Source organism: Vipera berus (assembly GCF_964194415.1).
Source record: "Vipera berus genome assembly, chromosome: 3".
NCBI classification, from domain to species: Eukaryota; Metazoa; Chordata; class Lepidosauria; order Squamata; family Viperidae; genus Vipera; species Vipera berus.
The window spans coordinates 69,937,197-69,953,181 of NC_138204.1; the positions used below are offsets into that span (position 1 = coordinate 69,937,197).

General features: G+C 36.2%; 1 protein-coding gene across 1 annotated transcript in view; it reads left to right on the forward strand.

Moving 5' to 3' along the window:
• The window catches only part of CACHD1 (cache domain containing 1), a 154,217-nt gene that overhangs the window by 100,226 nt on the left and 38,006 nt on the right, over positions 1-15,985 (forward strand). The window contains exons 6-13 of the mRNA XM_081324948.1: positions 1,077-1,221; positions 1,881-2,097; positions 5,385-5,534; positions 5,740-5,973; positions 11,935-12,084; positions 12,249-12,372; positions 13,550-13,667; positions 14,339-14,507. Of these exons, the coding sequence (XP_081181074.1) occupies positions 1,077-1,221; positions 1,881-2,097; positions 5,385-5,534; positions 5,740-5,973; positions 11,935-12,084; positions 12,249-12,372; positions 13,550-13,667; positions 14,339-14,507 (1,307 nt within the window). The remainder of the gene's footprint in view (positions 1-1,076; positions 1,222-1,880; positions 2,098-5,384; positions 5,535-5,739; positions 5,974-11,934; positions 12,085-12,248; positions 12,373-13,549; positions 13,668-14,338; positions 14,508-15,985) is intronic.

Genomic DNA, 15,985 nt, shown 5'->3' on the forward strand with positions numbered 1-15,985 from the left:
ACTTTCTGCCAGCTTCCCCATTGATTTTGCTTGTGAGAAGATGGCAGCAAAGGTCACAAATCATGATCATGTGTCCGTGGGATGCTGTGATGGTCAGAAATCCAGACTAGTTGCTGAGCAACCAGATCACAATGACATGATTGTGGAAGTTGTACGATGGCTAGAACTTCAAGGACCAGTCAAAACTACCACTTTTTCAGTGATGTTGGCACTGAATTAGTGGCCATCAAACAAGTTGTGTCTTTTAACTTTTTCAATCCAGGAGAAAATAAATGGCAATTGTTCTTTTTTCCCTTATGGCATATTTAACAACATTTTTTGCTCTTTAAAAAAAATAATAAACTTTTCAAAAGTATTTTACACAGATAAAAAACTTGCATAGCACATCCTATATGGATCACATTCTGTAGTATTAATAGAAACGTTGGCCTTGACATTAGACTTTTATTCATGATGAAAAAAACAAACCTTAAGCCTAATGCAGGAGTACAATTTTACACTTCTTGCATAGTCTTTTAATATGTCAGCAACTATATTAGATTACATTAATTTATCTACCTAATTTGGAATCAGTGCATCAGATGATATAAATACATATCAGGACTACCTTACAATTCTATTTATGAAAGTGATTATTTGTAAAAAAAAAACTATTCCTAATGGGCAAACACTGTAATTAGTTGTACTAGTATTAAAGTGAATACTAAAGGCTGTATTAAGATAATCAGTATAACCCGTTCCAGTATAGTTGGGTTGGGTTAAAGGCTGAGATGATGGCTAATAGATAATAATTTTCTATAGATAATAGATAGTATCTATTTATAGGATTCTGAGTAGAAATATGAAGGCTAACATTTTGGAGGAAAATAAAATTTCTTTTTTAAATGATAAAATAGGTAACATATGATTGTTTTGGTCTGCAATTTGCTGAAACCAAAATAAATATGTAAAGATAAGTTGAACACACAGTTGATTCAAACAATGCCTTTGGACAATGCAAGAAACTTCTGGAGTTTGTTCTGTTGTAATTCTTTTAATGAGTGTGAAGCACAGCATCCTGTAACTTTTATTTTTAGGCCTGTCTACGTCTCTACAGTTAGACCTCAGTCCAAGCATGTAGCTGTCATTATAGATCATGGAGCTTCAGTTACAGAAACACAACTGCAGATTGCTAAAGATGCAGCCCAGGTTATTCTGAACTCAATAGATGAACATGATAAGGTGAGTTAACTCAGAATGGTAAGTCAGAACTTAGTTTTGATTCTCCCTCACTCTGTTTCTCAAGCTTCAAATATGGCAACGGAAAAATTGAATGGATCTGGATATAATCTGATTATCTCAGAGGAGAATAAGACTAGAAAATAAGATGAGACAGCTTTCACCCCTTTCATCCTGAATTTTGGAAATGGTATTGGAGGACACTCTTAGTATGGCATGTGTACTTGTAGCCTCTGGCTACATATTCTGGAGAAAAAGATAGATTTATGTATTCATGAGCAAACTTACTTTCATGATTACTAGAAATAAGACTGTTACTTTGAATTTCATTCAAGGGTCTCATAAAATGTAGGGTCCCCACTTCTTTCTGTTCGCTAAAATAATCTGCTATTTGCTCTGTTTTCATTACTAGGATCTGAAAGTTCATTGACACTTTCTGATTATTATTGCAAACATTTTACATAAGAAATAATACTTTGTTGACAAATCAAAGATGTGATTTTTCATAAATTAGCTATCCTTAAGTTTTATAGATACACGCCTTTATTTTTGATTCAACAATTGAATTTTAAAATCAGGTAGGCTTTTCTATTGTTATTATAGCACAGTGTAAAAAAAAGACAACTCTAAACAGGAGGTAATTTTGTTTTATCTTTCTTCAGATTTCTGTGTTAACTGTGGCAGACACAGTAAGAACTTGCTCTTTGGATCAGTGCTACAAGACATTTCTGTCTCCTGCTACTAGTGAGACAAAAAGGAAAATGTCCACCTTTGTTAGCAATATCAAATCATCTGATAGCCCTACCCAGCATGCAGCAGGCTTTCAGAAAGCATTTCAGTTGATGCGAAATACAAACAATAGCACCAAACTTCAAGCAAGTAAGTATATTGTTACACAAAATTAATACCTTTGCTCCTGATCTTTTCTTCCTTTTTGGATTTGGGTTTTTCTTTTTAACAGGGCAGAGAAGAAGAGAATGTCTTAAATTCTATAAATATTACCTGGAAATTTTGTTTTTTTGTTTTTAGCTTAATCTATACAACAACCCAAAGAAACTTCATTTATTGTATTGTTACATGTACTATCTTTTCTTTATCATTTCTCATCCCTTAACGATTACTAGATACTATTAGTTATAAAAAAGTACAATATGATGATATATTATGGAAATTGTTTATGGTTCCATTTTTCCAGGGTGTTCCCCCCCCCCAAACATACAGCCTTGGTCTATCCTAGTAGCCTTCCATCCAAGTATTAATTATGGACAACCTTGCCTAGTTTTTGAGATAATCTAAGTTTAATTATACCAACTAATATTTAAAGTTGTGCAAAGACCACATGTTTAAGGGAGTCCAAAAAATAATGTGGATGAATAAAATGTAGTTCCAACATAAAGCTAAGCAGGTGGGCCTCATCAATGTATTAGAAGAATGCCAGTAGCAATCCTTTTCCTTTTCTTCTCTGAAATACATTGATCAAGCTGCTCCAGGATAGCCTGGTAGGTTTCCAGAAGTTAGATTAATTTCTGGGAAACTGATCAACTCTGGAACAACTAGATCAGTCTGATCAGAAGGACGAAAGAAACATATTCTGGAGTTCTCAGTTCTGGAACAGCCAATGTTGCCCATGTATCAAATTGTGTCACTTAAAGTTGGTAGTTTTGATACTAAATTTTGGCAGTCCAATCTGGGTATACTCTGAACTTGTAATTTTTTTTTAAAGCCCACCCCAAACCCCTTCCAGATGGGTTGATGAATTTTGGTCATGCACACCTAGAAATTATTTGGAAGAATGCCTTCAGAAATAATCCTTTGGCTTATTTATTAAAACAGCTCTCTTAGGCTTCCACCTGAGCCTGAAAAAATAAATACAGCTTATTTAATTGTATGAGTTAACTCATAAAGCAGCAGCATCATTTTTCAGACTCACATGGAAATCTGAAAAATGTCGGGCTGCCTTAATAAATAGCAGAATGTTGCTGAGCTCACACGTGCACAAAGTCCAAACAACTTCTTCCAAATCATTTTTGAAACATGCACAACCGTATATGATGGACCAAGGCTTTCTTAAATGTTATGGCTATGCTGGAGTGTCAGTTTGACTGATCAAAACTGTATAATAAAATTTTGTATAATCAGATTAAGCAGGAAGAAGTGTTTGTATTCCTGAATGCCTGTTAGATAATGAAATTAGACTGTTACAGCAATTAATATTAGCATTAATGATTACATTTTTCACAATGTGAAAAATTGATCCATTGCATACAAAAGTCAGTTGATTAGAGATCTGCAGTATTGAGGTTTCACAGTGTTGTTAACTCTTCTGAATATATTTTTATTATTTTTTATAACAAGATATGTATGTATGTAATTGTTATAAAAATAGCAACATGCACACATGGATTCTTGAAGCATTTCCCCTTGTTTTACATTGGAATTATTGTAGTTTAGCATAAATACTAATACTGAGGAACTATACTGTGTAGTAAAGTACTGGGTACTCAGTACAGTCCTGAAGAACTATGTTTTGGTCATGAGGAGGATGTGCTTCTATTTTTTATAAACAATCTTCTTGATTGTTATATCTAGTACAAATATGGTTGTATTAAAATATTGTGATGTTTTTAACATCTTGCTTTCTCAGCAGGCTCAACATGCACATCATCAAGTCTTCTGAATGGAGATTTATGATGCAAAATATTGTTGAGAAACACCTAGCACAAAAAATAAGATGAGATTGGAAATTTGGCATGTTTAATAACTTTCAACCATTAAAAACAGGGGCATCGTTTAATTAATTTAGCTGCTTAAATTTCTTTTATTCTAGGAACATCATGAAACTTAAAAAAATTATTATCATATTGCGACTTATATTGTAATTCAGTAAATCAAGGAAAAAACAACAGGCAATATGCTGGAATATAGTTGGCTGATGGTAGAAAATTAATGTTGGGAGAGTTGGTTATCAAAATTATAAAGAGGAGACTATTAACAATTGTAGTGTTTTCCTTTAATGGCTTGTTCTTACTGAACAAGCAATTTACTTACTGAATGCTTTTCCATAAGCTGTTTCCATTAGTGATTGTAAGGAAGCCATATAAATGCTACTTACTGATTCAGTCTGCAAAGCTTGGCATGCTATGGGTTCCGTCAGTTAAACAATGCTATCCATCAGGATCCTGGAAGTATATCTTCTCTATAACAGCACCTATCCTCTAGAATGCAGTTGCTCCCAAATTTGAACAATTTCCACTCCTTAGGGATTTCACCCTGACCTTTGAAGAGGACAATTGATCCCCCTTTCTTTGATTGATGTTCCCCTCTGTCATTATTGCCCCTTTGTCTCATGCTATTTTTGTATTTTATCTATTATTCTCTGTTTTTTTAATGTTTTAACAATTATAAACCACCCAGACACTCTCTGGGAGGTGGGTGGCATATACATTTGATAAATCATCATCATAATCATCATTATCAGCAGCAGCAACAGAATCAAATAACATTCTTAAGTTTATCCAAAAGTAATTTGGTTAACAGGTTTCCTCCCCCCCAGAGGTATTGCATTGAAAAGGAAGGTTTAAAAACATGCAAAACTTCTAACCTCTACAAATATTTACTGCTTTTTCAGTCAAAGTGTCAAAGTAAATGCATGTATATAAAATAGAAATGTCATCTTTTTTATATCAAAAAGATGAAAACACAGTCTGCTTTTCCTCTGGCTTAACTGCCCTATTGAAATCCTAATCTTAATGCTCTGGCCTAAAAATGGAAAGTTAATATAAAGGAATTGTTAATAAAAGATGGTATATCTTTATTTTAGATGATGTATAACATTCTGTGGAATACACACACACACAGAGAGAGAGAGAGAGAGAGAGAGAGAGAGAGAGAGAGAGAGAGAGACTTTGTTTGTAGGTAACCTTGGATAACTATCTTATTTCTGTTTAATTTGGTGGTGAAATTTGCAAACATTGGCTCGCTTAAGATTTCTTTTATTGGGTACCAAAATTAGCGACATTAGATGGAGTAGAACTTTGAGTATTTTTAGGACGAGAAATCTAGTCCACTTATTACAAGCATAATTTTAATCTTGAGAATCTATTATTGCAAATACTTCCTAGTATGTTAGATTATATGCATATCAGGTCTCTTCTTATATTTCTTAGACACAGATACAGTCATAATTTACTTATCAGCTGGAATAACATCAAGGGATTCATCCGAAGATAGTAAAAAGACTACTCTTCGTGTCATCAATGAAGAAAATAGTTTGCTTAACAACTCCGTAATGATCCTTACTTATGCTCTCATGAATGGTAAGATGTGTTTGAAATACTAAGGGTCTTTCAGTTGTATATTCAGTATTCTGAATTTTCAGAAGGCATACTAATAAAATTATTTTTTATATATGCATTAAGTTGTATAATGACTAGTTTATAATTTCCACTCTTCTCAGTTCAGTTTCATAAGCTAGGTGCTTTAATTTTTCTTTCTGTTTATGTGCAATGTCTATTTTTGCAGAGGGTGTGACAGGCTTAAAAGAATTAGCCTTTCTTCGAGATCTGGCAGAACAAAATTCAGCAAAGTATGGAGTCCCAGATCGAACAGCTTTTCCAGTAACTAAGGGCAGTATGATGGTCCTTAACCAGCTGAGCAATTTGGAAACAACTGTTGGACGGTTTTATACAAATCTCCCAAACCATATGATTGATGAAGCAGTCTTCAGTTTGCCCTTTTCTGATGAAATGGGTGATGGTAAGAGCTTCCTCTTTAAAAAAAACAATGAAAAAACACATGTAGTGGCATGAGTTAAGAGCATTCATGATGGTGCTACAATAAAACAATGTCATATAGGAGGCCTATTGGGGGGATGGGACATGTAAAGGGCATCTGTATTTTGTATTTGTGTCAAAAATGAAATTCTCGTTTCGATCCATTTCTCCCCAAAACCTAGCTATCTAAATAGCTGGTGCTGACATGTACATTTGTTGTTGTTGTTAGTTGCGAAGTCATGTTCAACCTATCACGACCCCGTGGACAACATTCCTCCAAGCCTTCCTGTCCTCTACCATCTTCTGGAGTCAATTTAAGCGCACTCCTACTGCTTCAGTGACTCCATCCAGCCACCTCATTCTCTGTCGTCTCCTTCTTCTATTGCCCTCAATCTTTCCCAGCGTTAGGCTCTTCTCCAGTGAGTCCTTCCTTCTCATTAGTTGGCCAAAGTATTTAAGTTTGAACTTCAGGATCTGGCCTTCTAAAGAGCAGTCAGGGTTGATCTCCTCTAGGACTGACTGGTTTGATCGCCTTGCAGTCCAAGGGACTCGCAGGAGTCTTCTCCAGCATATTCTAAATGTTACTTTTGTTGAACATAAATTATGCCACAAAGGGCAGTTTTCAGCAGGGACGAGTCTTCCATCTTTTGTTGTATTATGAAGCTTTTGGTAGGCAGTAAGAATAAGAAGTTATTTGATCTTTGTGAGGCTGAAGAGGTGGAGTTTCAACTGGGAGTTTGTCTTCCTCATGAGGGATGACATGAAAATTGGTGATCTCAAGCCAAGACAGTTTTGAATGTAAACACCTTGCTTGTCCTACAGAAATAGCTTGAACTGTTTCTATGCACTGAAAGATACTAATGGTAATGATAGCTTGATTCTTTTTTGTTATACAGCTTATGTTTTGGGAAAGTTATACATGTATTTATGCAGGTAAATGTATTAGAAACTTATGTGGAGGAAACCTAACTTATGGGAAAGGGTATCCAATGATTGTCGGCAAAGAATTTAAGCAGCCATTGTTACTGCTTGATCACAGAACATTGCCTCCTGTTTTGTTAGAATAACTCAGTAGATCTACATCCATATGTTCCTAAGATTAAAATTAACAAATTATTTGGGACTTCTTCTTAGATCAAAATAACGTAGCTCTAATAATAGGACTTGAATATCTAAAATTGGAGTTGGATTTTGCTGTTGGACGATTTTACTCAAAATGCAGCCATGAAATTAAGCCTAGTGCTGAGCTTGTATTCCTCTGGACTCTTCGTTGATGTTTTTTAATAAGGTGCTCAGAGGCTTGCTTATCTAAACTTAGAGGTTATCAGTCACAGCCTAAAAATAGCCATTTTGGTTCTTAATCAGTGTTAAATCTATTGGGTGGTTCAAATCAGATGGAGTTCAGCTCAGAAAGAAATTCAGCTTCCAAGATTGTGTAAGAAACATTTTTCTTGTAGTAAGCATATTATGAGGCTCAGACTGCTACAAGTTTCTGATTAATTGACAAAGGGTGGGAACATCTTTTACAAACTTTTAACTGACACACAAACTATTCCCATTTTTTTAAAAAAAAGGTAAGCTTATCATTATTCCGAGTCACACTTTTATCACTTCTAGTATAGACTACTATAACTTTATATTTGATGATACCGTGAGGATAGCTTAAAGTCAAACTACATGCTGCATTAAATTTGTAGTATGTAGCCCTGTGTAGTCATGCATTACTCAAAAGTAAGTCAGGAATGCTCCCGATCCAGATCAAGAATATATAGCACACAAGATAAGAAAATTAAATCATTTCTGCTTCCATCGTTGCCTCTTGATATCTAACGGTTACTAGAATGTAGGAACGTGCCCAGTCTATTCATCAGCAATATTATGTGTTTTAATGTACTTCATAGTTTGAACCTTAGCTAAATGTGGTCCCTGTTCTATGTGTCATTGTTAAAGTGAAAATGACAAGAGAGGAAGGTCTATATCTTAGTCTTATCAAAGTTGTGCAATAATCTGCGTGATGATGGTGAGATTGCTTCAGTTTTATAACTGAAAGAAAAAGTATAAAACATCTCTCTTCTGGAATGCTCAATGTTTCTGGAACTATTGATGTTTTTGTGTTGATTTTTCATGGCTGAAGTTTTTATACTGTTTGAAAGCATCTTGAAACTTTGGAAAGGCAGAATACGTTAGTTTTAAATTGCAAGGCTTAACTTTCAAAAGCTGTATATCTGTGTTTCTCAAACTTTTTTGCGCTCATGGATCCCTGAATAAGGCTTCAGAAAATGCAGGAATTTCCTTGTTAAACCTGGATGCCATTCAAAGTGCTGATTGTCATCATTAAAGCTCTTCGTGGCTTGGGGCCTGGATACTTATGAGATTGGCTTCTCCAGATTGAATCTGACCACCCAGTGAGATCAGAAAGAGGGTGCTTGCTGAGGGTCCTTTCTTTCAAGGAATACTCAGAGGGGGAGCCATCTTGTCTGTCCTTTGGAACAACTTCCTTCCAGATATATCCATGTCTAGTCTGCTTTATTGGGTTTACGAACAGCTGTAAAGACTTAAGTCTTTCTGAAGATACTTCAAGATGTGGTGATTTAGTCTCTCCCCACAAGATGGCACTGTCATGAGTTGTGGGGTGTTACTTGCTGGGGTTTTTTGTTTATGGTTTTAAGGCTTGTGGCATTCTGCTAGCCCAGGGGTAGGCAACCTTGGCTCTTTTATGACTCATGGACTTCAACTCCCAGAATTCCTGAGCCAGCCATGCTGAGGGGAAAGGGAGAGTTTCCAAGCTGAGCCATGCTGGCTCAGGAATTCTGGGAGTTGAAGTCCATGAGTCATAAAAGAGCCAAGGTTGCCTACCCCTGTGCTAGCCCCTTAAAGCCTATGGGAATTTAGTGGCATTGAAGCTTTGGTAAATAAAAAAAGCAAAGATCCTTTCCCTATACTTTCATTTTTAAGAATACGAGACTATCTGGTTTTCACTGGATAAGAAAATTACAGTTGCATTCCGTAATTTTACACTGACATTGAAGACATTTTAAATATTTTTTTAAAAAAATGCCATTTGAGTTATTTTATGTACCACACAGAAAAAATGACCTGTATTAATGATAGCTCCTCACACAAACTGGATGGTCTATAATGATTTTAGATTGCAATCCTTAAATTCATATCAGTGGGAGAGGTCTCCAGTGAGAGGTATCTTTTGACAGTGTAAGTTGTGTGACATTGACTTGGAGGAACTGTATGAAAATGTCACACAGTGGAATTGAGTGACAGTAAACATTGGGAATGAGAGACTGAGGTGGCATATGTCTTTGCTGTGGACACAGGGAGACAGAGGCTGAGCTACCAAGCAGGCTGTAGTTGGGAAATACAGATGGTTGTGGACAGCATGGACCACAGAGGCGGGATCACTGCTGTATATAATTGTGGAAGATACATATTGTACAGTTAGAAAAAAATAACTTCCACAGTTATCCCAAAAGAGCTTTTTCACAAGGCAACTGGACTTTCTTGTTTAAACAAAAAACATACAAAGGTGCCTTGTGAAAAAGCATCTTTGGTATAACTGTTACTTGGATGACTGAGAATCTCCATAGACATTTAATTATCACAGTGTATTAACATTACAAGATACACAATGCGTGCAAGGAAGAGGGCATGTAAACACAGTCAAGAATTTTAAGTCACTTCTGGATGTATGCAAATTCAAGCCTGTATGCTATTTATTGAGTATAATTTATTGAGTATTTCTCTGCTACAAAGACCCAAGTATCATCAGAAGTAGCACCTTGCTTCTAGATATTTTTCTATTGTGGCAACAGAACAGATTAGTAAGAATATTCTGGAAACTCTTTTATAGACTCTTCTGGATCGTGGCAATACTAGTTGAGAAGGTAGGAAGACTTTCCAAAGCTCACACCATCAAGATCTTCCTAAATTTTTGTAGGCTTCTTTTTTCAGAGTTCCATATCAGTTGCTAGATTGGGATTTACTTTGTCAAAAAGAATGTAATGAACCAGCTTGTTTTCCAAAATCTGGAAATGTGATGCAATGATTTCATTAAAGCTAAACAGGTTTAGATGTGTTCAGGGAATGCCTGGATTAGTCTGGGACTTCTCTGCGTGCTATCTTGATCTACCTGAGATGAAGGAGAGGTGTAGATATTTACATATAATTATTTATTATAATTTCCTTTCTTCTAATACCCTTATGTATAATACAATATATTATTCAGAATTGTTGCTGTCATTTCAGAAGTGAAGTATCAGTTTCGATGTTGCTTTGAAAGGGAACAGGGAAATATATATTATGTTATAAGAATGCCCAGAAAACATGAAGATTCATTTGCAATGCAAATCCTTATTCAGTATTCCCCCCCACCCAAATAATACTAATTTTTGACTGTTTTCAACTTCCACTGGAATCACTGACCATGATTTCTCAACTTACTGTAAAATTATGTCCATCTTTTAATTGTTTGAGAGTATTGTTTTATTCCTTTCATCCCTTTAGAGGTATAAACTTTCATTTTAATGCTGTTGGATCTTGTAATTATGTGATGACAGAATTGACTGAATCAGTTTGGTCCATGACATGGCCTCAAATGTCCAGGCCCATCATCCCAATTGGCATGAAAATTGCAATTAAATTGATAAGTAAGATAACTAAAAAAATTATTTAAGAAAAAAAGTTACAGTATTTAGGCTGCAAGCTTACACATACATTTTAAAAGTTTACTTCTAATGGCCAAGTTCACATATTCAGTCCAACACGTAGTGACCGAGTGTCATAACATAGATGGAGATTTTGCTGATTTCCTGGCAGCGACAAATGAAGTAAAAATATATTTGCAACTTAATTATACTTTAGTAATCATCCTGTTAAGATTTCAATTTTTATATTCTATGTTTTGTATTTTACCAGTGTTCCTTTTTACTAAAATATGATGTGAATGTTCTATATCAGGGCTTTTCAACCAGTGGTGCGGATACCACCTGTGGTACATTGGCACCTGGCAAGTGGTACGCGACCATCCTAGAAAAGTGGTAGCAGGGGAGGGGAATGAGCTGAATCGGTGGCAGCACTGCACAAGCCTGAGTGAGAGATGGCTGGAGCTGCAGGGCTGTCAGGGCTCAGTGGAAGCGCCAGGATCAGCGCCAGGCTCCAGCTGGAGCTCAGCACTGATCCTGGCGCTTCTGCTGAGCCCAGAAGAAGCGCCAATCAGCTGGAATGTTGCAGCATCTCCACGGTCTTGTTCTTTACATTCAGTTGCTTGGCAACTGATTCCTATTTATGACGGTCACAGTGTCCCAGGGTCATGTGAAGTGACCAAAACCTGCTTTAACCACCCAGCAGACGGGGGGATTAAAAACCAAACCCCCACCCTACCCCCACTTCCAATCCTCAACAGAAATGCTCACAACAATGAAAACCTTAGACAGGAGGAAGAGCGCTGCCGGGCAGGCAGGCAAGCGTCTTGCTCGGCTGTGGCTTGGGGGGCACTTTTTTCAGTGCCATTGTAACTTCGAACAGTCACTAAGCAAACTTTTGTAAGTCAAGGACTACCTGTATTTCATCACTTTTTCCCTTTTTTTGGGGGGGGTCAAGTTTTTGACACCTTGCTAGGCGACTGGTGGTACTAGGATGTTGCCATATCCTAAAAGTGGTACAATGGGTGAAAAGGTTGAAAAGCCCTGTTCTGTATGATAAATACATATTCAGTCCTGAAAGTTGAGCACCCCTCATTGCAGGTCGCTGCAATATTGCTGTCTTGATGGATTGTGGGTCATGTTAATTAAAAAGCATGGTGCATTTCTTCAGCCATTGAAGCTAAAAGCTTATATGCAGTTATTTCAAAAGTCCTGTTGAATCATGAGCTGGTTGTTCTCAGGCTCTCCAGATTTTCTGTTGCTAATCATTGTCATCTGCATGTTTCAAACAGGTCTGATAATGACTGTCAGCAAACCATGTTACTTTGGAAACCTGTTGTTAGGAATTGTTGGAGTGGATGTTAATCTAGCCTATATTTTGGAAGATGTTACCTATTACCAAGATTCTTTGGCTTCATACACATTTCTGATTGATGATAAAGGTAATGTAATAATTCAATTCTTATTGTATAGGAAGATAATACAATTTCATTGTCTGAGTAACTATTTAATTTCATATTTTCCAATCATTCCAATATCACATCAATGTAGTGTATGAAAAACTCTTTTTGTTTTTGTTTTATTTTTATTTTTATTTTATTTTTAGGCTATACGCTGATGCACCCCTCTCTTACCAGACCCTACTTGCTTTCTGAACCACCGCTTCACACAGACATAATACATTATGAGAATATTCCAAAATTTGAACTGGTTCGACAGAATATCCTCAGGTAAGATTTTGAATTGATCCTTATAGAAACTTAGTGTATGCTTGATAGCTAGTTTGGTGTGGTGGTGAAGACATCAGATTAGAAACCAGGAGACTGCGAGGCCCAAAAACCAGCTTGGGCTAGTCATTTCCTCTAAATGCTAGACAGATTGAGATCCTTAATGCCTTATGTGATGAGCAATTCATCATTGTTGCTGCTGTATAGCTTCTTGCATGATTGGCTTTATCTTCTGCTTCACACACACACACAGGATAGAGCTACCTGCCCTGAAATAACATGGAAAAGATTGGTTATAAAAGCAAAGGGCAAGGGTGTCAAGATATTTCAACTGCATAGTCCTGGACTATATTATGGAGTCTTGCAAATTTTGGTCTTCTAATATTTCTTAATAAGGCTCCTGCTCTTCCCTCCATCTCTGTTGAAAAAGACATCAGGACGCCATCTGTCTCAGTTGTGCATTGCAGTTTGTAGCTGCAAGTGTCTTTTCTGGCACTTGGAAGCCTGGAGAAGGCAAGAACAATAAACTTTCAATTTTCTTTTGAGTGTAGTGAGGACACTAGGCTCCTGCCTTGCATGTTAAGTAACACATGCAAGCGAGCATTGTGATTGGTGGAAAAGAGGAAGATTCCATTGCCCCCCTGCATCCAGCAGAGAGATGGTAGACTCTTGCAAAATGGACAATGTCATCTGCCAGCCCCAACTGTTGGCTCTAACTTTTGCGGACCTATTTTCCAGACTCCCCCAGCTCCTTTAATATGAACGGAGCTTGGCTGCTGGAAATACATGAAGAAGTGAGGCTCTGCTTGATTCTTGACTCTTCCTTTTTCTTGAAGTAGTTAGTTATCTATCAGCTATGGGGCAGTATTATCATTTGCCTATATGTATAACTAGGGAACCAACTTTACCATTTCTTCTCTAATGCCTTTGGTGGTTTCATTCCCTCTATATAAGCACTGAAATTTTTCATCTGCAACCAATTCATGTGATCAGAACCAGCATTTTGGCTTTGAGTATGAAGAGTAAATAGAATGTAGCAAAGCAGTATATTTCTATTTTAATTAAAAATAAATTCCATGCAGCCCTTCCCTGAGTGATCTGACTTTAAAGTAAAAAAAAACAGTACTGAGTTGGTTTGCCATTTTAAGTAGTTGATGGATATTATTTGTTGCCAACTTAGCCTCCCTCTCGGCAGTCAACTTATTACAGTCCCGGTGAATTCGTCACTGTCTTGGCATGTCAACAAATTGCGTGAAATTGGGAAAGATGCCTACAATGTGAGTTATGCCTGGAAAATGGTAAGTGACACTTGAAGATATGATAATATATTGAAGCTGAAGGCATTTTTTTAATTGCAGCAAAACAGGCATTCTTCTTAGATTTCCAAGCAATAGGAGTCTTATTACATGCCTCCAGGCCAGTCAGAATCAAGGTTTACATCTAGTGTTTGCTGTGGCTGAGAGTTGTATCTTGGTAAATACTTGGGAATTATGCCACATAAATTAAAAATAAAATAAAGTGCTTATAGTAAATGCCTATTTATGCCTGCTGTGTCACTCAATCTTCAGAAATTAATAGGATGCATTCCTGTGAAGAATGGTTGCTGCAAGGATTGATCATGTTAATTTTGAACATTTAAATTGATTCTCAGATAAAAGAATGTCAAGCCTATGTTGGCCATGATTTGATAGTCAACATGTATGAAAATCCTTTATAAATTTAATAGGATGAATTGGAAAATTGATCCAGAATATTACATAACTCACACTGTTATAATAAATAAATTAGAAAATCACAAATCTCAAAGAGCCCAAGAGAAAGGAGTGTTTAAAGAAAGTGCAGGTCTTTGAAAACGTAGACCAGAAATGTTCACTTACTGTACATTAAAACATTTATAAACAGTTCAATTTTGCTTCTGAATTTGAAATAGAATGCATTTCTTATTAAATCATGCTTGCTTATATTTTAGGTTCAAGACACATCTTTCATTTTGTGTATAGTTGTAATACAACCAGAAATACCTGTTAGACAACTTAAAAATCTCAACACTGTACCCAGTAGTAAACTTCTTTATCATCGTTTGGATCTCTTAGGCCAGCCCAATGCTTGTCTGCATTTCAAACAACTGGCAACCTTAGGTAAAGTATTTCTTTTCCTAATATCTGTCCCACCCTTTCTTATGAAAGTTCAACTAGCTCTGATAAGTTATCAGAATCCCTGTTTATTCATTTTTGAAATTCTTTCAGGTATGATTTCAATCATTTCAGGATAACAAATTATTTTAGGATCAAACTGTCTTTTAGGTTATCTTCCAGATAGTTTTTAAAAGCATGAACTACATTACAATGTTCACAAAGAGGCTTAAAGAAATGAAATATATCATAATTTTAGGTTTTCTTGAACTGAGGTCATGTTATCCACATTCAATACTACCATTAACCTTATCCCCAAAACTGTCATTTTGGTCTCTCTTCTAAAAGGTAAGGACTGATTGTTCCTTATGTCTCTTCGGTACTTGTACAATATAGTATGCATCTTCTTGCCTTTTAATCAAAGTTTAGATCCTAAACTGATCCCAAATGAGACTTTTTCCCAGTGTTAGACACTAATGCTGTAGACCTCTGAGGGTTAACTATTAAAACATACTAAAGAAAGTATCCATCCAAGTATCTACGTTAATACGGGGGATAGGACATGTGTTGCATAGTTTTGGAGAAATATCCAGCTAATACAAAGCCAGTAACCACCTTGAATATCTGTCCCAGATATTGGTCACCAGCAGCACCCATCATTTCTGATATTCACTGGTTTGGATTAGTGGGAGTTACAATTCAACAACTTTTTGGGACCACACATTGGAACTATTAGTTTGTGCATTAGGACAGAATTGTTACCAATTGTGGGAGCCCAGCAGAAAATTTATGGAGAGCATATAAAGAGAAATTGTCAAAAGCGTAATTCAATTTGGCTGAGAGAGGTTCCATAATTTTATTCAGACAAATGCAGAAATTGCATTGCTGAGCTGCCTAGCTGGCTCAAAGATTACATAGCTTAGGAGCCAGAGAATTAAGTTCTGGGAGATGTCAAGATGAAAGCCAATAGAAAAGTGATTTTTTCCCCCATCAGCAAGAAATGAAAATAAAAAGATAAGACTTTAATCATGCACATTTTACCTTGGTACATCTTTTTCTTCTAATCCCACTATTTGACTAATAGACTTCATGCCTTTGTTTTCAGTAGGCTTGCCTTAGTCTGGCATATAATTAAATGTTCTTAATGGATAATTGACAGGGAGAATCATATCATTCTTTTGTATGTGGAAGACCTTAGGTTCAGTCCTTGGCATCTTCAGAAAGGATTAGAAAAACCAGCTTGAAACATTAGGGAACTGCTGGCAGCCAGTATCAAAAACAGTAAGCCAGAAGGTCAATGGGTCTAATTCAATATAAAGTTTGCTTTCCTTTCAGTCACCCTATTTTAGTGAATTCTAGCAACTGTTCGCCAAATGGACCTGGCTACAAATTAGTTAAATGTACAAGTGAAATGAAATGTCTTGGCAATGTCTATTTTTTTTTTTGCTTCTAAAAAGTTTGAAATAAATATACCTTGGAAATAA